This window comes from Anas platyrhynchos, chromosome 1 (genome assembly GCF_047663525.1).
Source record: "Anas platyrhynchos isolate ZD024472 breed Pekin duck chromosome 1, IASCAAS_PekinDuck_T2T, whole genome shotgun sequence".
Taxonomy (NCBI): Eukaryota; Metazoa; Chordata; class Aves; order Anseriformes; family Anatidae; genus Anas; species Anas platyrhynchos.
In genome coordinates, this window is record NC_092587.1 from 153,004,763 (window position 1) to 153,028,621 (window position 23,859).

The following is a 23,859-nucleotide window of genomic DNA, read 5'->3' on the forward strand; positions in this document are numbered from 1 at the left end:
AGTTAGGTTAAAGAAAAACCTCTGAGACCAAAATTTTGTTAGCATTCCACCTGGAAAAGCAGAATCAACATCTAGCCCTTCTGCAAAGCACAGAATCTAGCAATAAATGTACATGGATGATGTCAGGTCTACTTTCCTATAGATTTGGTCAATGCTGTACCTAAAGCTCCAGTTTTTCCTTCCGCCTTGTACTCTTTCCCTCAACCACCCTCAGATCTGTAAATCTCCAAGCTATACAAATACGTGTAACTACTAGTTTATGTTGAGGAATTGACAACCATACCTACACAACTCAAGGTAGGCGTATATCTTATCACTATGAAAGCAAAGCGACTTAACGAGATTTTACAAAACTAACTAGAGCTCCCTCCCTAAGTTAATGGTGACTTCAACCTCTTTATCCTTAAATCTATAGACAGGGGAACTCATTAGTGAATACACAAAGTAAAAACTTTGGCTAGCATATTCAAATGCATAAGCCCTTTAAAAGGGTCAAAAGACCACAGTTCCCGTAAGGCCTTATTTCACTCTTCAAATTGAAAACGTTCTTATATTCCTTGAACCAACTCATAATCACCGATAAGAATCCAACTACAAAACTTATTTAAGTAACTGTTCTAATAGGATTTTCTCTAGCTCGTTAAAATTACACTTTTACAGTCTTTAAGAACAGGCCTAACAAATAATTCAAAACCTTTTTAGTAGCATCATCTGCTTCTGAAGGATTAGAATTTAGGAACCATCACATTGTTTGGTCCAAAGAAAACCACACAGCCTCTTCTCAACATCAAGCTAAGAGCCTTCTTACTCCAGTAAGTAAGGGCTGCTGGTTTTTACCTCTACCCAAACATATTCCTTTAGAAACAGCTGCAGGCCTGGATCACAAAACTCACAGGTAGCACAAAACAGCCCGGGTTGTAAGGGACCCCAAATAATCACCAAGTCTGATCTCAAACACCTATGCCCCTGGGTAGGCTTAAATTCACCTCCAACAATTTGATTGCTACTATCTGCATCAGCTGTACAATCAAGTACTGCATGTGGCTATAAACTGCATTTCCACAGTGCCTTTTACTTATTTACTTTTAAAGAATTTGACCTTTTGCGATGAACTTAGCTCCAAGTCACCTAAAGCTTCAGAAAAAAATAAAAACTGGATTAAGCAGCAACCAACCTGGCATCAATTTCTGTTCTCCCATCAGTCCCCACGTAGAAGAAGCTCAGGCAGATGGATACCAGAGCGTATGTGACGTGGCACAGCCTGAAGAGAATTTGAGAGCCTCGCACGAAGCAGAGGCTTCCTTGTTACCCTAGTAACCACAGAATAATACAGCTTAATGTCCTTCAAGCTAATAAAAATACCCTACACTGCTTCTAAGAAAACTTTGCAAAAATGCTCTGCTGAGACAGATTTTCCTCACAACTGTAGTATTATATGACAACTCTGGGTATTATTTGTAAGATGGGCTATTTTGCAGAAACTCTAAGCGAGTGGCAACACAAAAATACCGAACCCAGAGAGGAGACAGAAATCTGACTTTTATCATTTTGTCTTTTACTTTAGAAGCAGTATTATGATTTCATATCCTTTTGATTATATTCAAGGCCTCTTTCACCAATGTAAAATTTGTCTTAAGGAAAAGAAGCCCAAGAACTTTGGGTTACAGGTCCAACTGCTTCATTAGCAGATGCTCTGGAAGCCTCTTCCCTCCTGCTGAGTTTCTACCAGAAACTCTGACTCCTGACTTGAGAAAGAAAACCATTCTGCCACGACCACAGAAAGTTGGTAGCCCTCACCTTAAAGAGTAACTTATTTAATTACCATAAGCTTGGTTTAAATAATTTGAATGTTCAGTCCGACTGCTTTGGATGAACAGAGCACCAAGAATGTTTCTTCTCCACAGTTTTCAGAAGTGGCCTCTATGTTTAACAATTCAGCTACTTAACTCCAGAAATAAAATGCACATCAGCCAGTTAAGTGAAACTGTTTCCATATCTAAAGATTAATAATATATAAATTATGACCTTCCAAAAATCTTGTGGGTTTTTTTTTGGTTTCGTTTTTTAAAAATGCTTTGGTTCACCAGGTATAAAGTAGTGCCTCCCAGCACACTACTGCTATGCTGAGAATACCAAGTATGATTTACTAATAACCTCTCTTCTATGTTGAGTATAAACCTCTGAAATAAGTTTCTCAGGAACTTATTCTTCCTACGTAAAGACAAGTACCCATTAGAAAAAAATACCTCACAAACTATTTTATTCTAAATCGGCATCCTGAATATGTTGGAAGACATTGAACAAAAAGTTCAACCATCCTAGCATCCAGAACTTTCCTAGGAAGAAATTAATACCTATAAAACGATACCAGATACAAGGTATCAGGTACATAGAATAGTAAAATGTAAATACTTTCTTCCTTATGTATATCTCAAATCCAATATTTGTGTAAGTATTAAAAATGACGTCAGCCAGAATGAGGAACTTGGGCATACTCAACAGCCCAGATGTTATTTATGTTTCAACTCATGTACAAATGTTAATTTCTTTGGGTCTGGCCTAGGTTATAAAGGAATAAAAGCTGCCTTTTCCCAGACACGTTTTATTAACACGATGGACAGATGTTTTATCATCTATAAAGACAGCCTGTGGTGTCTTCCCCAGAAGAGTCAGAGCCCATGGCTGCTGGCACAGCCAGTTTGTGGGATGCTGCAGTCAAATAGGTGGTAGCTTGGTTGACAAAAAAGATGTGTTTTGCTAGCTTGTGGTGAGAACTCGTGCATCTGCATGAAAGTGGAAGGAAAAGAAAGGAAAAAAAAAAAAGACTTTTCAGCAAAAGACCATACTGTTCAGACAGGGAGATTTTTTTTTCACAGGAAAGAAAAAGAAGCCAAGCCAACCTCAACCATTTAAGATGTCACAAATTCTGACATGGACACCACTCTCAGTATTGCTTAAATTAGTGAGGAAAATGATTACATTTATCTGAAGCGGGATCAAACAATGTGGCTTTATACTGGCTCAACTAAACTTCAGAAAGTAATTTGGTGATGAAATTTTCATCCAGGAAGGATGGCAGTTTGTGTACTTAACACTCAAAATGGTAAGAAGTCATTTGAAAAAAGTTGGATTTCTTTTAAGAAAGAGTCTATATTTGAAGGAACCACACACCCAGTGTCCATAACACCTTCTTTGTTGAATCACTAATTGGTAACCAGAATTTCCTGAAAATAGTCCACTAATTATTTTTTCCACATTAAGTCGTCCTATGCAGAAAGGCCATTTCAATTAATATGAAGGTGTGCGTGGGGGTGTGAAGCCCAGGCTGTTCCCAGTCCTTTTAATCTAACCGTGTTTCTTGCTGACAGACGAAGTCTTTCAAAGGAAGGTGTTTTGATCATCTCTGGGAGAAGAATGTAGACTTCAATTACCGGCCCAATTATCCCAGCTAGGAAGGCAATACAATTGCTTAATTTTAGAATAATAAGTGACTTTCAAGGTGAGCCTTTTCAGCTTTCATCCAAGACTGAGCTTTCCATTGTCCCCCTCCAGAAGACTGAGCTACCACGACTGTAGTCACTTTTTTTTTTTTTTGGAATAAAAGCCAGCTGCAGGAGAATTCAACATCCCCTGAGTTCAGTGATTTGCCACCTGTAGGTGATTTGTCCTCTTTCTTGACTATGCTCATGCCAATGTTAAAAAAAAACAACACACAAAACTTTATTTTGGGTGTACTTCAGCCAAATACAGTTGCTACGGTTGGAACAGGATAAAAAATAAATAAATATACAACATCCTGCAATAAACGGCAAATTATATTAAGTGATCAAGTTCTTGAGAGTTCATGTAAGGAATATGGGGTAGCACTAGGGGATACATCAGTAATCCCTGCAGTACATGGCATGTATGCCACCCTCCCTCCTTCTTCCTTATGTTCCAGAGCAATCCTGACCTTCTAAGTTCAAGTATCCTGACCTCAAGTTTCTGCACAACTCATTTGCTTTTTCAGAACACAGTTCTGAAATTTTGATCAATTTTGGTAGGTAAAAACTGAATTACGTGAATTTGTTTAATCAAAGAGTTACATGAGGGGGAAGAGGACAAACATTTCCATCATCAGATCAGATCATCACAATGCTAATCGTGAGCTTCCTGTGGCAGAATGCTCAGCAGATAAATGTATTTGAACATGTCCACTTCAGGAGGATGACTGGGGGTTTGTAACATCTCCTAGTGTCAGTCACTTCCTTCCTTTGAAACAGGACCCCAGTTTTAGTTACATATTCATTCACCTCATGTGTCCCAGATAAAACCGTTACCGTTGCCCTGTAGCTGAACACCGGGGAATTACAAATGTAACTGACAGTGAAAGTGAAAAAGATGCAAAGAGCATGAGCTCCAGCCCATCAGGAGGCTGTCCAAGGACTGCATTTGCTCACTGTGGTTCTTGAAAACCACCCCAGCACAGGTGCAGAGCAAGTCCAGCAATCCTCCTGTTTGCTGAATCAGAGGTCAATGCAGAACACAAAGTGTAAGGCCTGGAGGCAGCAGGGCTATTTCCACAATAGCTGCAGATCTTTAAGTAAAAACTGGTACTTGGAGTGGTAACAGGAACAGCATTTCTTGCCAACGGTTGCTGACAGACTCATCTGATGAGCAGATTCAGCATATGAATGTGGTTGCTATGAAATCTGGTTACAGAGAGTGCTAGAAGTAAAAGGGTTAGAGGAGGTTTGACTAAAAGCTGCTAGATGGTAAACAGATTCTTCAGGGATTTGCAGCAGCTACATAACAGCACAGTGATACTTCAGCAAGCGACGGAGGCTCCACAAACCCAGCTGGAAAGTCTATAATGTACCTAGTGCCAGATTGAGATTGTTAGATATCCATTCAAATAGCATAGGAAAAATTACGATCCAATCCATGATATTATTATTAAAGGCAGCCCAGCGTTCCTCAAACCTAATCCCATCACGACATAACCAGATGTTCACCCCACTGAAAACAGGGGGATTAGCTTCTCCACAATTTGAATAGAATTTAGGAATATCTGGATCCAGCTAAATTACCTACATTTTCTGCAATGTGATTGAGGATCAAAGAGCAGAAGGCCGTTGCTTATCTCACACGGCCAACCTATAACTACTGGAGAAGCAGATGACAGACAGCCTGCTAAGAATCCACGGCTTTTAATGTTAAGTGAGGCTGCCAATATCCAAGCAACGGGGAAATACAAAGAGACACATGTGAAGACTAGTCTACCAACTTTCCTCAGATTTGATATTTGACTTTAAAAGCTGTGGGCTCCCAACAGGCTATCTTGATATCATCTGCTCACCCAGTTTCTTCCTACAAAAGAGTCTACCATCCCTCAGACAACTGTTTGTTCAAGGATAGCCACCCGAGTAGATTCTACTCCAAATATAGTTTATTAATAAGCAACCTGTGCATGAAACTTGTTTTTAGAGAAGGAAGACATCTGAGAATGGTTAAATATATTCTCATGGAAGCAATGCAGTTTGTCTTAGTGACTGACAGTAAATCACATAGCAGAAACACAATTTTATAAGGAGAAAGAACTCTCGGCTGTCCAAAGAGAAAGGCTTCCCCATTTTGCATTGGCAAGTCTCTGGGTCACAGCATTCTGGGTTTATTAATACTTAAATCCGAAGAAACCTCAGCCAGGAAAGGGTCCCATGCAGTTCTGAAGCGTAATAAAGCACCACAGGCTAGCTGATCAGCTCCAGGTACAAGAACTGTCAAGCCCATGCTGTGGGCCTTGTGATCATCAAGCCTCTGGTCTACTTGCTTGTCTGTACTAAGAGCGATCACACAATCGTGTGGTGGAATTTCACTGCTCAAAACATTTCAAAACGTTAAATAGATCTGAAAAATAAGGAGGTGAATGAGGAAAACCATTTTGGTGGCAAACACCGCTAAGCCTGAGGTAGGTAGCACACTAGGCCTCCAGAAGGATTTAGGCAGCCATGTCTGAGAGACTGCTCCACAGACCCGCTGCCGACCCGCTTCAGCTCCTGACAAGCAGCATATATCTCAGGCTTTTTTTTTTTTGGCTGAAGCGATACAGCTGCTTTAAAACTGTGCTAGCCCAGCCGAGCTATGTGCTGGAACCACAACAGGGTCACACTCCTCAGCTCTCGTGGGATTTGTAGATTAGGCACGCAGGCAGCTCAGCCCCTTGGGAGGCCTAATTCACTGAACGCTCCTCTGTGTGTCTACGAACGTGACAATGCTAAAACACTCGATAAAAATCATAGCAGATATCACTTCCACACAAAACCATGGGAATAAAAAGTAGTGGCAATGCTGTTTCACGCATTGGACATGCATGTTCTTCAGTCAGGGGAGTTCATCACCTGCCTTTCCCAGAAGGCTGTCATTACCACTACACTACAAGCAAAGCTGAGGGAAAAAAAACAACACTCTTCAACCCTCCTGTTGAAGATGAGCCACTATTAAGGCATACGTAAACACTTGAAGGTAAACTCACGATTTCCAAGGGAACAACAGAAAAAAGATTAGGTGTACAAGGTAGTATGGACAGTGGCCTAAGGAAAAATACCAGGGACTGAAACCCAGAGATCCCCTGATACTGTTTATACAGAAAAGTCACTGCAAAATGCAAAAATCAATATCCCAAACACTGAACAGTCACCAGAAGACTTCACTGACCCAGGTGACTGCAACATTTCAGGCAAAGCTCAACTGTTGCTTCATTACTGCACAGTGGTTCCCATTTATTTCCTCACTACTAGAATTTTTAAGTGTTTTAATTAGCGAGAGAGCCTGCTTCTGAAGAGGTGGGATACTACATGAGTAAGGAGATAGTTCAAGGAGTTTGCTGCAAGAGGGACCACACACCTCAGAGCACAGCAGACTCCTAAAGCTCTTTTGCAAGACCCATTTCCCATTTAAGTTCCTCCCTATTTCTCAATGAAAGTGAGAAAAGAGAAGGCTGAAACTGAATGTAAAAAAAAAGGGGGAGGGGGAAAGCATCTCCAGTGCATAGCATGTTCAGAAAATGAATGCCAAGATTCGCTGCATCCATTCTGCTTCGGACAGCATCCTGCACGCTTAGTACAAAAATGAAGCCATCCCCTCTTTGCCCCCAAGTCCCCTGCTGCATACTGAAGAGGTTATCTGTTAAAGACCCCACAGCTGATGAAAGAGGTTTAAGCTGTACTACATCGATCCCCTCTCCCCCCAAAACCTTATCAACACGCAAGCAAAGGCGATGGGAGAATTCACTCCAAGTCGCTGCCTGGCTCCTGGTTGCGGCTCGCAGCACTAACCCAGCAGAAGGTGACTCATGCTCCTCTCTTCCAGGCATCGTAGGGAGTAACCTGCATGTCAGCCACAAGGAATCTGACTGCTTCTCAGGCAGGCAGAGCAGATGCCTTCCTTAAGCAGTGAGACAGAGAGCCTGGGTTTGGTCAGACTCCGAGGCACTTAGACTAGTTAGGAGATTTATTTCTTTTTTTGAGGCTATCAAAGGCATCTGAGAGAATGCTCCAGAAGACGCCATGCAAGGTGATCATCCTTCCAAATTATTTTCAAAAAGGCTGAACTCCTAATTAAAAAAATCACTACCAGCACCGAAACAAAAAGCCCACCACCTCTTGACTGGTTTTCAGTAAAATTACTACAGTGAAAGAGGAGCAAAAATGTGAACCTGGAGATTACCACTAGGAAAGTCCTTAACAACATCGAGTCTTTTTGGCAGTAGAAAATACACAGACTGAAAAAAAACTTATCTTCATAAAATACATTATAGTGGCAGTATACAAATAGGACTGCTGTCCTGTGGTTCACAAAACACACACCTGCAGGACTCCATGTCACGTCCAAGTAAAACACAGATGGGTGAAAAAACAAACAAACAAAAAACAACAGATTTCCCCCTGTACCTTTTATAATTTTTTAGGGAAATAGCGTAAGAACAACTCTTCACATCCATTATTTTATTCTGACAAAAACAATGAAATTCTAAAATTTAAAACATGAAGAGGAAATTTCAGAAGAAAAGCACATCTTCAGAACAGATTTATGCATTTCTAAATGGTTCTTACCAAGTTCATGTCTTTCTGAAAGAAAAAGCATACAGGATTTTTTTTGCATATTTATAAAACGCTTTAAGTAAGATTTTGCAAAGCAGTTAAAGATGTTTTAGCAATGTGAGAAACTGCAAGCAGATCTACTCCAAGGAAAGTAGGTTGATCAGTCTTGGCTTATCCTCTATGCTGTGAAATGTATTAGGAGTAAGAGGGCAAACAGCACAAACATCCTCCTAGCAAAACCAAAACTAGCTTGTCACAGCAGGCTCCCTTATAGCCCAGACGTGATCTATGTGGCTATTTCTTGAAAGCATCTTTTCTTGCAACTCATCAGAAACCCAGGACTGAAGCTTTTCTTCACAACGCTCAGAGCACTTCAAGTTCAGTGCCCTTATCCAATTCACGGGGATCCAATTCATTTCCAGTTCAAATTAAATTGCCATGTGAGTATCAACTCAACCACAATCTCAGACACCATTCATCTTTAGTTAAGGTGGCTGGCTACCTGTTAACCAGAACAGTAAGAGGAAAACATGAGGGTGGGGGGGTGGAAACAACACAAAACCACTAACCAACCAACCCTTACTTTCCAGAATTATTTTAGCACAAAAAACGATCCTCATCGATTACATTCCAATACTTTAAAATGCTTTAGTCACGTCTCCTCGTTACCCTGATTTTTTGCAGAAGACAACAAGTACAACTTAAAAGATGTTAAAGCTCTGTCTATGTGACCTGAGCAGTGTTTCGAAAACAAGCTAGTCAACTCTGAACACATTTTTCCCTTTTTTGTCCTTCGCTAGATCTTTCATCTAGTCTAGCCTTTCATCTAACCAAGACAAGAATTAAACACCGTCACCACTGCACCAACTAATTGAGCTAGCCCCATGACGTTACTGTTGGGAAAGGATAACATGCTCCTATCACACCTTTAATTCTCTCGTCTAGACTAGGATTTAAGACAACACAGCTGCTAAAACACAACCCATCGACAAAGAAAAGCACTTGAGTTGTATCCGTCGCTGTAACTGTACCTAGACTATACCGTTTGCCTTAATGCAGTAAAAACTGAAGACCACTCCTGTACTGGAAACCTCTGGCCAAGAAAAAAAAAATAAGCAGGAAGCTAATGAATAAGAGGACATGAAGAAGCAGATAGCTATAGCTCTTGTTACCTTAATCACATAAATCTTTGTGCAAGTCACTACGTGCCAAGATAATTTAGCGCTGCAGTCCCAATTGCTTCCCAATTCTCTCTCAAAACGTTATCATCACATACCACCTACACAATTTACAAGGAGGGGAGGAAAAAAAAAAAAGGAAGAGGTGTTTTAAACAACACCCGCAATATTTCTTAGATGAAATAACCAGTAACCACAGGTTTGTTCTTAGTTGCAAAAAAAATCTTGAAGTGAATTAAGTGAAAAACTAGAAAAGGAATGGATTTAATGATTTTTGGGACAGCCACTCACTCAGACATTTCAAATTTTATTCATTTAAAAACTCTCTTAAAAATAGAATGACAATTGAAGTCTCAGTCCAAAGAGTATGCCTGCTAACAGAAGAGTTTTAAGGAAACCTACTGTTACTCTGAATGTTTTATTTATGACCCAAACAACAAAATTTGTTTCTTACACATACTAGCCAACTGAAGAGCAGACAATCATGGTTATTTTGAAAGAAAACACACAAGTTACTGCCAACTGTGCTGGCTATATTAAAAAAAAAAAAAAAGTATTTAGAGAATTATTGTCCTCTACATATCAAAGGGAAAACAGAAAATCTTGTAAGCAGTGACTTTTTGGATAGAATTTTCCAAGTAATCATTGCAAAATCTGTCAAAACCCTAATTAAGCGTAATTAAGAGCAAGATAGAAAATATTGAGCCCCAAGCATTAATGTACAAAGTCCAAGTATTACTGTTCTAAACTATGAAAACCATTGAAGTCACTGTTATATTTGCTCTTTAACATATTAAACTGCATTTTTACAACGCAGACGTGATCAAGTAACACTGCAAGACTGAAAACAAACTTAAGAAATCTTGCCACATGCTGTGCTACTGTTTGACAATTTTAGCTATCCACATGTATTCACGCACCTCTGCAACAACACGAGCTGCAGCAGCAATTAAGACCTGAAGAGAGAAAATGATGCTGAGTGACACAGGCATGATTCTAAAAAAAAAATAAAAATGAAAAGAAATGCTGTTCTCTAAACTAGCACAAACTAAACTGAACGTGCACACAAAAGGAGCACGCATTTCAGTAAGTCTAAAAAGAACAGGTAAAAAGCAGGAGGGCCCAGGGAGGTGGTTGAGTCACCATCCCTGGAGGTATTCAAAAGAGTTGTAGATGCGTTGCTTAGGGATATGGTTTAGTGGTAGACTTGGCAGTGCTAGGTTAACGGCTGGACTTGATGGTCTTAGGGGTCTTTTCCAACCTAAATGACTCCTGATGGATGATTCTATGATTTGTTTTCAGTGCCCATATATGCAAACTGTCACATCATTTTACCTTATAATGGAAAATAAATAAATCTTGGAAAATACCTACCAATATGATTAGCTGCTACGGGTGGAAGCAGACAAAAAAAATATTGGAAGACTCTAGTTAAAGGCATTGTCTCAAATTTTCACAGCTTCCACAGAAAGTAACTCAAAGTAGCATGAATACTTCAGATCATCAAGAAAGGGCGCGGGGAAAGAAGAATCAGGAGAACTCTGCAAGTACAGAATTCAGTTAAAAAGCTTCTACAGGAGAACATGAAAGGTGGTATGTTCCAAAGATGCATGAACACTTTGAAATATTTGACTTTAAGACCAAGCTGAGGAATTTTAAAATAATCTTCTATGGTTTAAAATTGCACACTGTCAGAGATTTTTTTTTTAGGGGATTGTCTATGTACGAACTCCACAGTTAAATCAAGAAACCTATAATTTTGTCTGACAGAATTATTTCATTAACTTCATATTAAAACAAAGGTAGATTGACTAAAAAAATAAATTAGAAAATTTACATTCTAAAGAGCCAGAAAGAAGTCTGGCAAAGTTGTTTGAAAACTACAAAGGGAAACTAAAGTTGAAGATGTTACTGTAAAACTTATTTAGTCCTGTACCCTGCAAACAGGTACTCTTTCCATTCTAAAGAGTTTCTAGGGGATAGTCTATGTATCAGCTCACCGGTAAGACATAAGAGCTGTCTGAACAGCTGAAGAATGTGGTGTTACATAGAGGGTCAACTTGGTAAGACTGCCAACTTGTGTTTACCACTTTACATCTCCACACACACATAAAATATTTGCATTTTCTTCTCACTCCATGAGATTCTCACCTGAGAAACTGCCATCTGTAGCATCCCCTCCAACAGGGGGGAAAAAAAGGGAGACAAAGGGTCAGTACAGGTCTTCTTTTACACTTGGTGATATTTTAACATAATGTCTGAAGCTTGCATCGTGTCCAAATCCCACCCAGTTTCCTGCATTTCCTCAGAAGTAGGTACACCTGTTTGATGAGATTTTAAAGTCTGTTAATCCGTCCTTGCAATGAAGCGCTAAGTTTCACCTGACAAGCACACAAGGAAGGCCTGGCAGCTTGGCAAGCCATGCAATGGAGGATGTGGACCGTGCTCATTACCTGCCCTGCCTTTTTCACTGAGAGATGAGTAATAAATCCACTGTGTCACGATTACTGGAAGAAAAAACGAAAACAAAAAAACCCAACACAAACAACCCACCTCTTGCTAAAAAAAAGACTGAAGGATTTCAGTCTCTTCATATTTCTACCATCCTACATGGAGAGCATCTGTGAAAGTCCCTCCACTTTTGCATACGGTACTTTAGAAGGAATAATATTTTCCAAGTTTCACTTCAACTGCTTTTGCTATTTCTTCCTGGAAGGCTTGAGCCATACTCGTCACAAGTGTTGAAGCTGCATTTCTTGAATACTGCTCTACATGGTTCTTAAAATTAGACTAGCAGTTTCTTAAGTCAAAGAGAGATGAAAAATAGATAAAACCTGGAACCCTTGCCCAGATGACCTCCTGAGGCCCATTCCAACCAAACAATTCTGTGACACTGGTAAATTCACTGCAGTGAGAACTCTTTAAGCCAGGTTGAAGAGCTAAAGAATAAATCCAACTATTTAATCCCTTCCAAACTCTATTGACAGTCATTTGTATGATCATATTGAGATTTAATAAGGAACTGGACCCTAATGTGCTAAGTGATTTTTTTGTAAAAAAAAATATATTTAATTTTCATGGCACTTGGAAAACAACATTTTTAAACTAGACATTTGAGTAATTTGTAACTTCAAGTATAGTTTTGCAGACTTAATCACCATGAAGACACTAAAAACATCAATCATCATTGACTCGAGATGCTGATTTCACAATTAATACATTTCAATAATTGCTTCTCTCGTGTGTTTTGAATTGCCACAGAGAATCCCTAGACTGGGAGGCAGATTTTCATCCTGATGGTAAGCATTGCCATGAAGAACACTCAACTCAGCCACATTTCCATGATATTTCATTGCAATATACCTGTACTGGTTAGTCTGCACTTTCAGTCAAAATTAATGTTTTCTCGTCATTGCTTCCTAGAGAAATTAGGCAATAGGTTATTTAGAAGTTTTATATTTACCTGTTTTCCCACTACTTGAAATAAAGCGTTTCCCAAAAGCACTGCCTGAAGTAAAATCTGGCGGATTCTCCAAAAGATGAGCCCAACAGTCCTGTCTTTAAAACACCGGTCTACAGAAACCACAACAAGTGAAGAACGGCAAATTGACTTTGGAAGAATTTCCCCTCTGTGCTTTAGGTTCTGTTGGAATAACAACACTTTTCTATTTCATGGGGTTCTCCTAAAAACGTCCAACAATCCTTAATATGTCCAGATTGAGAAGTTTCATTAAGGAAAGCTACACAAGTGCCTAGAGGACACAGTCGACGACGCTTAAGCATACCTCATGGGAATAAAACACTGGCAAAGTCACATCCAAAATTAAAATTCAGTATATGGTAAATGTCAGCAGGTTGGCTTCAGAGAGCTTTCTAATCACACAACAGACAAACACAACCGTGTTAGAAGTTATCCAACTCTGCTCTGAAACAACCAACCAACCAAACAAACCCCCCCAAAAACCAACAAACCACTATTCCACACTTCTTAATCTACATCCTTGCTGTTTCTTTGCGAATCTCGCTGTCTAACTGGGGTGTATCACCACCAATCTGTTTCATCTGACAGCTTCTGCTCTCGCTTCACTGCAGACCTTCACCAGCATGGGCCCACTCATCCAGGTCAGCCTTGTTCTCACCAGTAAAAAGTTTCTCCAGGAAACAGTTCAGTCCGCAGCAAAAGCTGAAGAGCTCTTTGCTGCCAAACCTGCTAATCCATTCTGGGAGGAGAGGAGGTCTCGGAACTGCAGTACCTACAAATGCACAGATAACGTTTTGTGTTTCTCACCCAGCAGCACAAGGCATCCCCTGCTTTGTGCATCCAAAGCTGGCAGCACGTGTAAAGGTGGGAAACTCCAGCCGACAGCGCTTCTAAAACCTCTCCCTTCTCCTCACCTGCCTGCTCAGCGCTGCTGGAGGCGCACCTTAGCACTGACAGGGCTCCTTCACCGAGGGCGAAGCGCCTTGAGTCGTTCCCAGAGAAAGCCAGACAAAAACGCTGCCTTTCCTTGGAAAAGCAGGCGGTTTACATTTCAAGCAGCATTTTCCAGGAAGGAACTTTAATTACCTGCTTGAAGGCTGCGGAGCCGTCCCCTGCTCTTTTTGTGCAAGCCGTGCACCACGCCTGACAGGGCTGCAAGGCTCCCACACCACGCGGTACAAAAGAAATCCTGACTTTATAGTCGTGCCACTAGGAGACTCCTCTGCAAACTGGGAGACCTGGATTTCGGGCCTGTTTCTGAGGAAATTCATGCATTTTTTTAATATTAAATAGCCATTTAATGAGAACAGAAGCTAACCTGACAACAGCTATCTGTTGGACAGCCTCTAGGGACTGGCTTCAGAGCTAAGTAAAGGTCCACTTTTTCCCCTCTCTTTTGGCCATGTAAACATGTCACTCATTCCTGTGAAGTTAATCAACTTCCTCGGGAGGAATGAAGGGCTCCCTTAGCTTAATTTGGCCTGGTATGTGGTGGCCAGGCCAGGGAAGCAGAAAACTCAAGCCCGCATCTCTCAGCCTGAAGAGGGAATTTCCCCCCAGCTTTTCTACTTCTTGGGACAGTAACTATAACTATCCTCTAATTATGTGAGAGCACGGGAATTCTTCCATCAGAAAAAGTAAAAATAGCAAGGACACACAAAATGCAAAGGCACCCAGCAGCTGGGGACCTGGTCAATCAGTTTCCAGGTACAATCAAAGTTCAGAGACTTTTATATCATGGTTTTGTACCCATATAAGCAAACACTGGCAGTTTTCAGGCACATCTCCTCCCAAACACCTAAGTAAATGAGACTGTGATTATTTCTCTCTCATTAATGCATTTGTGCAGCTGTAAATGATAACTCAGAACTCCCTGCACAGGTACATATCTGTACCTCTGCATTCTTCCAGTTAAGCTTGCATCCTTCTTACTGTTTAAACGAACGGCACATCAGGTCTCAGACGCTGCCTTTTAAACTTGCATCAAGTGGTAAAACAAAACAGCAGACCCCACAAACAGAAGGCGAGGTAAGTTGACCAGGGAAGACCTGGTACATTTGCTGAGATCTTGTAATTCACTCTTTAATATGGCACGTCGATATTATATTCCTTTCAACTGCACCTCAATTAAAAAAAAAAAAATCAGGACTGGCCAGAACCTGGATTTTTTGCATAAGAGAAATTTAGCATTAAAATACTGCTCGGGTGTCTTTCACAAAGTAGCTCACTGCCAGCCAGAAGAAGTTGAAGTCTTGCAGTAAGAGCCCTGACAGCAGCAAGCGCCGAGCAGCGTGCAGACCCACCCTGAGCAGTGCTGAGTCAATATAACCCTGCAAGTGTGAGTTGCTTTCTGTTCTGCTTCACCTACCTACAGGCTGGCAGCTTGGCTCTGGAGGCAGACGCTCCGCTGCGAGGCACAGAGCACGCTGAGAGAGCTGCAGCTCGCGTTCAGGCACTGACTGAATGCAGAGCAGCGATTAAACACGGGCAAACCAAAGGCATTTACCAAAGTCCACCTTAACTACTAGGAGAAAAACTGTTCTGCTATAAGGCACATGTGAATGATGAGGATCGTGAGGATACAGAAAATGCATTTTCCCTACTAAGTTTAAGATAACTTTGTTACATCAGCCTTCAGACCCCCCCCATTACAAAGTTAGGACATATATTAAGAAACGCCTCCTGCGAGGAAGTTGCGAGTCTCTGAAAATATCCGAGCTTCGCCTCCTCCCTCGCCTTTCCCCTGCTCACCCTCCTCCCCAGTTTCAAAACACATCTTTTGGGGCCTCGGGCTGGAGCAGCAGCTCCTGCCACCAGCCCATCAGCCCCTGCCAGCACCGCACGGCGGGCTGCAAACCCCAGGGCTGCGGTGCAGCGGGGGTTATTGACAGGGGTTTGCCTTTCAGGTGGCTGAGCCTCTGATAAAAACAGGTCTGTAGCAGAAGCCCAATCCCTCTCCATGGCGGGGAAGAGATGTGGGGATGAGCTGCGGGCAGCATTTTTGCAGCTCGAAGGGTCGCCGCGATGTCAGCCCTGCAGGCTGCGGGGGCCTGGCCGGGACCTGAGCATCACGCACCGGCAGCAGCGGGGTGATATTTGGGATACCCAGCGGCGCCTGCAAGGCCTGAACCTCACAGCCACCACCTCCTCAGCGAGGAGGGATCCCAGTGGGATGCTGAGGGGAATATCTACGTGCCTGGGGAACGCGGGACACCCCCACCCACCCTGGTGTGGGTGCGTGGGGAAGGAGAGCGCCCCAAAAACCCCCTCGCAGGGCACCTGGGGCCCCATCCCCGTCCTGCCAGGGCTCCTGCAGCCGCCCCGCGGGGCTGGCGTCGGGGAAGGGCCGCGCCTCGTCACCTCTTGACGCGGATGATCTGGTCGCGCATGGGTCGGATGTCCTGGAAGCTCTGCTGGTTGACCAGGCTGTAGACCAGGATGAAGCCCTGCCCGTTCTTGATGTAGAGGTCCCGCATGGAGGCGAACTGCTCGGTGCCGGCCGTGTCCAGGATCTCCAGCACGGAGGGCGACGCGTCCACCTCGATCTCCTTGCGGTAGAAGTCCTCGATGGTGGGGTCGTACTTCTCGATGAACGTCCCCGTCACGAACTGCACCGTGAGCGCCGACTTCCCCACCCCGCCCGAGCCCAGCACCACCACCTTGTACTCGCGCATCCTCCCGCCGACCTCCGCCACCTCCTCCTCCTCCTCCTCCTCCTCCTCCACCACCTCCCTCCTCCTCCTCCTCCTCCTCCTCCTCCTCCTCCTCCTCCTCCTCCTCCCGCCGCCGCCCCGCCGGCCGCCCCTCACCCCCCCCCCGCCATCCGCCGCCGCCCCCTCCCGCCGCGCCTCCTCCCGGCCGCCGGGGCCGCGGCGCGCCTCGGCTGGGGCGGGCCGCAAGCCACGCCCCCTCCTGCCCCGGTCGCCATGGCAACAGCCAATCAGCGGCGGCGGCGGCGGCAGCGCGCGGGTTGGTAGGGGGAGGGAGTCACGTGCCCCCCCGCCCTCTCTCTCCCCCCCCCCTCCCCAGCCCGCTCGGCCAATGGGAGGGCGCGGCCGGCGCCCACGTGACGCCCGGCCTTCTGGCGCTGTCGCCCTGGTGACAGCGGCCCCGCCCCGCCCCGCCCCTCCGCCCGGCCGCTCGGCGGGCCCGCTCCGCCGACACGCGCCGCGCGCCGCGGCCAATCAGAGGGCACGCCGCCGTCACGCGCCGGGAGGGGACAGCCAATGGGTGGTGGCTCAAGAGGCGGGGCGGCGGCGCGGCCGGAAGTGTCCGTCAGAGGAGCCCGGGGCGGGGGGGAAGGCGGTTGGCGGCCGTTGGTGCCCGTTCTTGCCCCCGTTGTGGGGTTCCAGGGTCCCAGGCCGGCGTTTGAAGCGTGTTCTGATGTAAAACACGATTAATAAAAAGTGCATTGAAACGGTCCTGCTTGAGTGTCCTTCCTGGTGGTGGTGGTGGTGGTGTGGGCTCGCACGGGGGTGTGTGTCACACACCCAGCGGGGGCTGGGGGGCAGCCTGAGGGGAATAATTACAAATTAACAATATCTGAAAGGAAAACGCCTGATGAGGAGACATAACTTCTCGTGGGATGCAGTGTCAGTTCATAGAGATGCGTTTCTATGCGTGTCTTTGCAACGTGCACCTTCTAACCCTTGATTTTTGTTCTCATCATCACCACTGGCCAAAACAATTGAATATACAGAGAAAAGACTTCGTTTCCCTTCAAGGCTTATGCCCCTTTGGAACCAGAGCCAGCCAGGTAGTTCCTGAAAGCTGCCAGCAAAGCAGCTCTCTCCCATGTTACGCTCCTCACTGTGCTGTTTTCCTCTTTGATTTATCAGCCCTTCATCTTGGCTAAGGCGCCTGCTTTCCAGGCGAGTCCGGTTCTACTTCCTATTTCTGACCTATTTCCAAGCTTATCGTGGAGTTTTTGGTGGCAGCAAATGTATTTCTGAGGCTTTGCTGAACATCATCCCTTCGCTGAGTCTTTTGGTTACATGCTTGCCGTATGCAGAGCTTCCACCTTTCTGGCCTTCCACTGTCATAGCCTGTCTTCTGTGCGTTTCTTCTCGATCCACAAAGCTTCAAAACAAATTTATCTTAGCAGGATGCCCGTAGCTTTAGCCCGTCTGGAAGGAAGAAGGTTGTTTGCTGGCTTCTAGCAATGCCCATGTGGTATAAAACCACCAAAGCGAAACCAAACCACGCACGTCCATGTGGTGTAAATACATTAAGTAACCACGACACACAGGATTTTTATGGGATTGTCAGAGTCCGTTTGTAAATGTTACAGAGCCTGGCGAGGCTAGTCAGAAGTGACTAACGTTTTCAATGAATAATCTCATTTCTGTTTGTTTCTTGACTTGAGACCTTCGAGTAACAGAGGTGAGCCTACATGAACATGTAGCAGCAGAGCATGCAAGATGCTGCACGAACGGGCTAATGAGTGTTTGCGCTATAAATCAGGGCACTCTCGAGCACAGGACTGGGAAAATACCTGGGTTTATTAGGCAACGATGAAAGGAAGCTAGAGATTTAATGCCGTTAGGAAAAAGCAAACATGACTGTGACATCCACAAGGTCAAGCCTCTCGGTGAGGTTAGTGAGACATCAGTGCACCCAGTTCTGATGAACCATGTCCAAGAAAGAGGGACGTGTACAGAAATACACCCGGGAGGGTTACTGGAAAAGAACAGAGCTTATCTACAAGAGTACACTTGGAATATTTGTCTGGATAAACCAGCAGAAGCAAATGTGGAGGAGGCACACGGCTGCTAGTAACAAATAAGCTGGGGCAGAATGAAAGCGTGGGCATTTTAGCTAGCAAACACCACAGAAGTGCATGGATCTAAACTGGTTGTAAGTCTAGGTGGAAAAGAGAGATCTCAGAGGACAGAGGGTCTGTCCTTCTGTTAAGAACAGTGGCAGATGAATGAGCCTAACAGGCTTTAAAACGCATTGTGCTTCAGAATAGGAGGCTGATGTGCAATCATAAAAAATAGATGCAATTATCTGTGTTGAAGGGAGGAGATGGGGGCCTCCCTTACGCATCCCGGGATTAGAGCAGGCTCCTGGAGCTGGGTATTTCTCAGAGAGAAGCTGTTGACTGCTGGTTCAGGTCCTTGGGATGAGGATGCAATGGTTCAGAAAGAGACACGAGGAGCTTGCGTGCCCGACAGGTTTACACCAGGTGGTCAGTCTCATAGGTGGCCGAGTTTCATGGGCAGCAAAGCATTATTTCACATAGTGATAGTGGGGTGATGTGTGCAGGAACTAAAGAAACACTTAAAAATGAAATATAAGGGAAATTAAATGTAAATATGGCATGGAGGATGGAAAAGAGCAGGATGGTCAACTGGAGGAGGTGCTGGCTGCCTGGAATGGATGACTGTTCCCAAGGATCTGGTAAGGCTAAAAGCCTTGTCATTGCCCTGTTTTTGTAGCTTTCACCCTTGTTCGAAGATGGCAGCATTGAAAATTCAGCTGGTCAGTGCTGGAGCCTCTGCCCTAAAAAGCAATGCGGGTATCAGTGGTGTGGAGTTACTTATTGTGAGGTGGAGGACATGGGGCTGCCTGCTTTTCTTTTATGCACACTGCTCATACTTCTGTTATTCCCTACCAGAGAAGGTGGGGGGTGGGAGAAGGATGTTTTGGAGAAAGAGAAACATCCTGCCACCAAAGACTGAATGGGCCAGGGCTCGTCCCTGCAAATATCTCATCCCACATCTGACCAGCAGACAGACGGTCTCCTTTCCCAGCACGACCTCCAGGAGTTATCTAGTCCCTCTGTGCTGTGCGTCTGGCTTGTGCTGGCTTCCCAGGATTTAGGAACTTCAGACAGTTTTATTGCTCACTTTGCAAGTCTTTTATGTCTTATATGGAACTATCATATTTCAGATTTCAGCAGCCTGTGGCTAACCACACTGTCTTATGATAGGCTGGAGTCTCTCTATAAATATTTTTTATTTTATGCAGAAAACAACACGCCGTTGCATAAGTTTCATGCTAGCTATTGTAGCCTCTGACTGCACATTATAGGATGGGTACGAAAGAGGGACTAGGCCTCGAACATCTATTTTTATGCCATAGCTAAGGCTTGCTGATTTTTCAGTAGTAACAGTGCCATTGGCAAGATGGAAAATAGGGAAATCTGAGTGCTGGTGACTGTCTCCTGACATTTAAGCATGAGAGAGAGGATAAAATAGAGCCTGTGTACTCTACAGACTGTTCTGGTGAATATATTTGCTTTCTGTGGCTTTTCCAAGTGCAGGTCAGTAGAACAACAGTGACGTCCCGACCGTGCTTACTGCCGTATTTTTCTGTTCAGGCTGGCAGAGCAGTTCTGGCATCACATGGATCCCTCCTAGCCATGTGTAATTGGAGTATTTTAGGAAGTGTAGCCAGCATCAAGTGTTAAGGATGAGATTATGTTCAGTCTTTCATGTGATACTTCTTGCCCAATTAACTGTCTGATTAATTGTCTGCCCGTCAAGTTGTTATCAAACTCAAGATACATCTAAGTGGGGCGAAAGGTGGCTGACTCTCACCCTATCCTTAGCATTTTTAGGTGGTCGCACTTTTTTTTTCCATTTTTTTGGAAATTTCCGTTCCATCCCTGCAGTGACCTTATCCCTTTTTTGTTTTGTTTTGTTTTGTTTTGTTTTGTTTTACAGATTGCAAAATCATGGTTGTTTGACATCCTTGTTCACGAAAACAGCAGCTGGCTAGAGGAGAGCAGGTACAACCCCTGGGTGCTCACACAGGGTAAGGAGGTTGGACCTGATTCCTCTGCCATCCTGCTTGGCCACGGCACAAGAGCCAGACTAACTGGGAGCCTGGAACCTGGTTTGGGGAAGGCACTTCACGAAGCTGAGGTAAGCACTAGGAAATTCTTGGCAAAACTGAGGACTGAGCGCTTGGACTGTGTTCCCAGCAGACCAAGCATGCTGAGCAAGGGAGACTGTAAACCAGCTCATCAGAAATGATGTGTGGGCAGCTTTCTCCTTTGGTTAAGTTGCACATAGTCTACATTTAAGCATTTTTGGCGTTGGGAATCCAAAATCTGCAGTAGTGCTAACATTTCATGTAGCTCCATAGGGCGTAAGCAGATCCTGCCATGAATCTCCCCGCTCCTCCCGAGCCCACGCTGCCTTCATCCCTGTGACACCACTGCTGGTGCCCTGTGGTGAGCCACTTCAGCCCACTGAATCTGTAAGAAGCTAATCCAAAGTAGAAATGCAAACTGTTTTATCATTGTTAGCTGCCCCGGACTCAGCCATGACAGAGGAACAGAGTTAACTCCATCCTCATCTCGAAACATTTAAACCCACACCTATTGCTTCCCACAAGACTTTTTGTTTGGTGAATTAAAACAAACTAGATTGCGTTACAGCAGAACTAGATTGAATTAATGCATTTTACCTTACAACTGGAGAGGACAACAAGTGTGAACACAATTACTGTGGCTCCGCCAGGAGATACTCATTAAGTTGCTGTAGCTGTCACTTCCAATTGTGTGCTCCTGTCCCTGGGGATTTTTTTTTTCCCTTTTAACAATTTGAAAGACTCGGAGACAATAGCAGTAGGCATACCAAAGTCTTCCCTCAGTCATAATTTAATTTTCTAATCAGAAAGGAGCATTCAGGCTTCAGTCCTGTGGGCTTATTTCAGAGGATGACCAGTTTAGTAGCTCTGCAAATGGGGACAGCTTTCTGTTGTTATCATCTCATTAATGCTCATTCCTGGCATTGCAGATTAACCATTCAGAGGAAGGGGATCGCTCACTGAGGGGCAGGGCTGATGTTGTTTTAACTACTTCGTGCAGCCAGATATCCATCCCTGTCACGTAATAAGGTCATTATATTTAATTGAGAATGGTGGTTAAATTTGAAAAGAATAATTGCTCCTGGTCCCTCTTTTTATTAGGAGTGAAAATCTGATTGGACCATTCATTCCCAAAGCACCAAGAAATCTAAATGAAAATACTCTGTTTTAGCTTGTGACCTGATTTTTATTGTTTTTAGTGGAGATTTGGTGGACTTCTGCTGATGTCTCGTGATGTTTCACAACGTTTTCTTTGCTCACCATAGAAGCAAACAAGAAACCTTGGTGGTGGTATTAATTTTAACGAAAAGTGTTCCACTGCATATCTAAGTTTCCCAAGAAATACTCATCTGCCAATGAATTGAAGTTAAATAGCTGTTGTTCACATATAGTTTCAAAACAGGGGAAGTCAGCTTCAGGATATAAAAAAAAAAAAAAAAAAAAAAAAGCACAGTGAAATAAACTAGTAACAGCTAATTTATTATTCTATTTGACTCCTTCTTTCTCCTTATGATGTTCAAAAATAATTCAATCACAAGATTTAAGAGAAAATGAAGATAATGATAGTCTGTTTTTATGAAGGTACAAAAGTCTTGGAATGTCTATCACAAGCCACGCAGACGTATCTTTCTGAGTCAGTCTTGGAAGCAAATGTTTAACCCCTCCTTTGTAATAACCAGAGTGTGGGCATCAGGGCCTTGTATTTCACAAGCATTAGATTTTGTACATATCAATAAAAAATAATATTACAGCTAAAATAATATTTTCTTATTTTGTGGTTGTTTTGAGCAAAATATACAGAACTGAATTAAATTTTAAGATGCCTTAATTGTTGTGAGTTACACTGTAAGTTAAAATAAACTTTCCAATCCACTTTTCTTGTATTTATTTCTTAAAAGCACGTTTCCTTAAGCAGAGTAGTATTTAATTATATCAAGTGTAATCAAATCATTTAGATCATTTCAGTCTATGTCCTAAAACTTGTTTAGTAATTTTGGTGCATGTCCGAGTAGACACATTTGCTCTGGATGTTTGGATTTGCATCGTCTGCTCTGGGCAGGGAAGTGGATTGCTCTACAGGGTACCCAAAGCACACAGTGGGTGACAGGCCCCTAAAGAGGGGCAGATTTTAAGGGCAGACTGAGGGGACTGGGGGAAAATGAGATCGTGTCTTTCCGAAAAATACTCAGCAGCCAATTTGTCTGCAGGCATTGTGCAGACCCTCCGTCCCTCAATACGTGCGTGTATGGAGGTAGGATGTAGCTTGGGATAAGGATGTGGGGAGGCCAGACTTGCTTGTAGGGTAACTTCTCTCTTCCTAGCTGAAGGTCTTCCCGAAGGTCCCTGCTGCTGGAAGCCTGTTGAGCCAAACTTCTGATTAGTGGAGCAGGAATTCCTAACTAAGTGCTTCAAAACCATGAGTTTCAGATGTAATCAACACAGCAGTTGCCACAAAGATGAGCATTAAAGGCCTGAAAATCATGAGGGCTCGGATGTCTTTTTTCACCATTGGATTTGCCTTTTAGTCTTTAGATATTATTGCTTTTCACTACTTGTACACTTATGTATTTATTTATTTTGAAACAGAAGTTGTCTGTTCTTGTTTCAAGTGGTTGGTGCTTTAAGAAGACTGAATGTCGTAAATTAGTGATAAAATCGGAAGTTTTGGCAACAGGCACTATTGACAAGATAAAAATAGGTTAGTTATTATTTTGAGCCTGAGGAAAAGATTCATTCAGAGAAAAAACGAAAAAGAAACTGAGTTTGTGAGGTGTACGAAGATCTCATCTTCTTCTTTAAGTCCTCAATGCTGTACAGGAATGCAACCCTGTGAGTACTTTCTAGCACATTTTCAGAGCTGCGTTATACTGGGTGCGCTATTTTACAAGCAGGAGATACACGTACGCTACTTTAGTGAGGAACCACAGTTAATTTCCTCGGCAAAAATAATGCAAAGAATTAGCTCCAGCCTCTCTCTGCATTTTCTCTCAAGACTTCAGTGAGAACTGCTACAGCTGAAGGTAAATTATTGCAAAATAATGGGGGAGCAACTTAGAATACAACAAAAAATCCAGAAGATTAGATTTTCAAAAATCATTCAGATTTTTTTTGTACAGATCTGGTCTCATTTCACACAGCTGAGCTTTATCAGACTTTTTGGGGCAGAATGCATGATGATTTCCTAGCAGGCTAGGGATGAATGTAGTAGGCATAGCAGATGAGTGATGAACCTGATGGAACTGCCCCTTGACAGTTTCTCAAAGCAGTGTCTGCTAGTTCCTCCCATCTTCCTGGTTCTCCT

General features: G+C 43.5%; 1 protein-coding gene across 1 annotated transcript in view; it reads right to left on the reverse strand.

Annotated features, from left to right (window-relative positions):
* The window catches only part of RAP2A (RAP2A, member of RAS oncogene family), a 30,365-nt gene extending 13,894 nt beyond the window's left edge, over positions 1-16,471 (reverse strand). The window contains exon 1 of the mRNA XM_005027684.6: positions 16,098-16,471. Coding sequence (XP_005027741.1) covers positions 16,098-16,411 — 314 coding nt within the window. The 5' untranslated portion in view covers positions 16,412-16,471. The remainder of the gene's footprint in view (positions 1-16,097) is intronic.
* Positions 16,472-23,859: the final 7,388 nt, after the last annotated feature.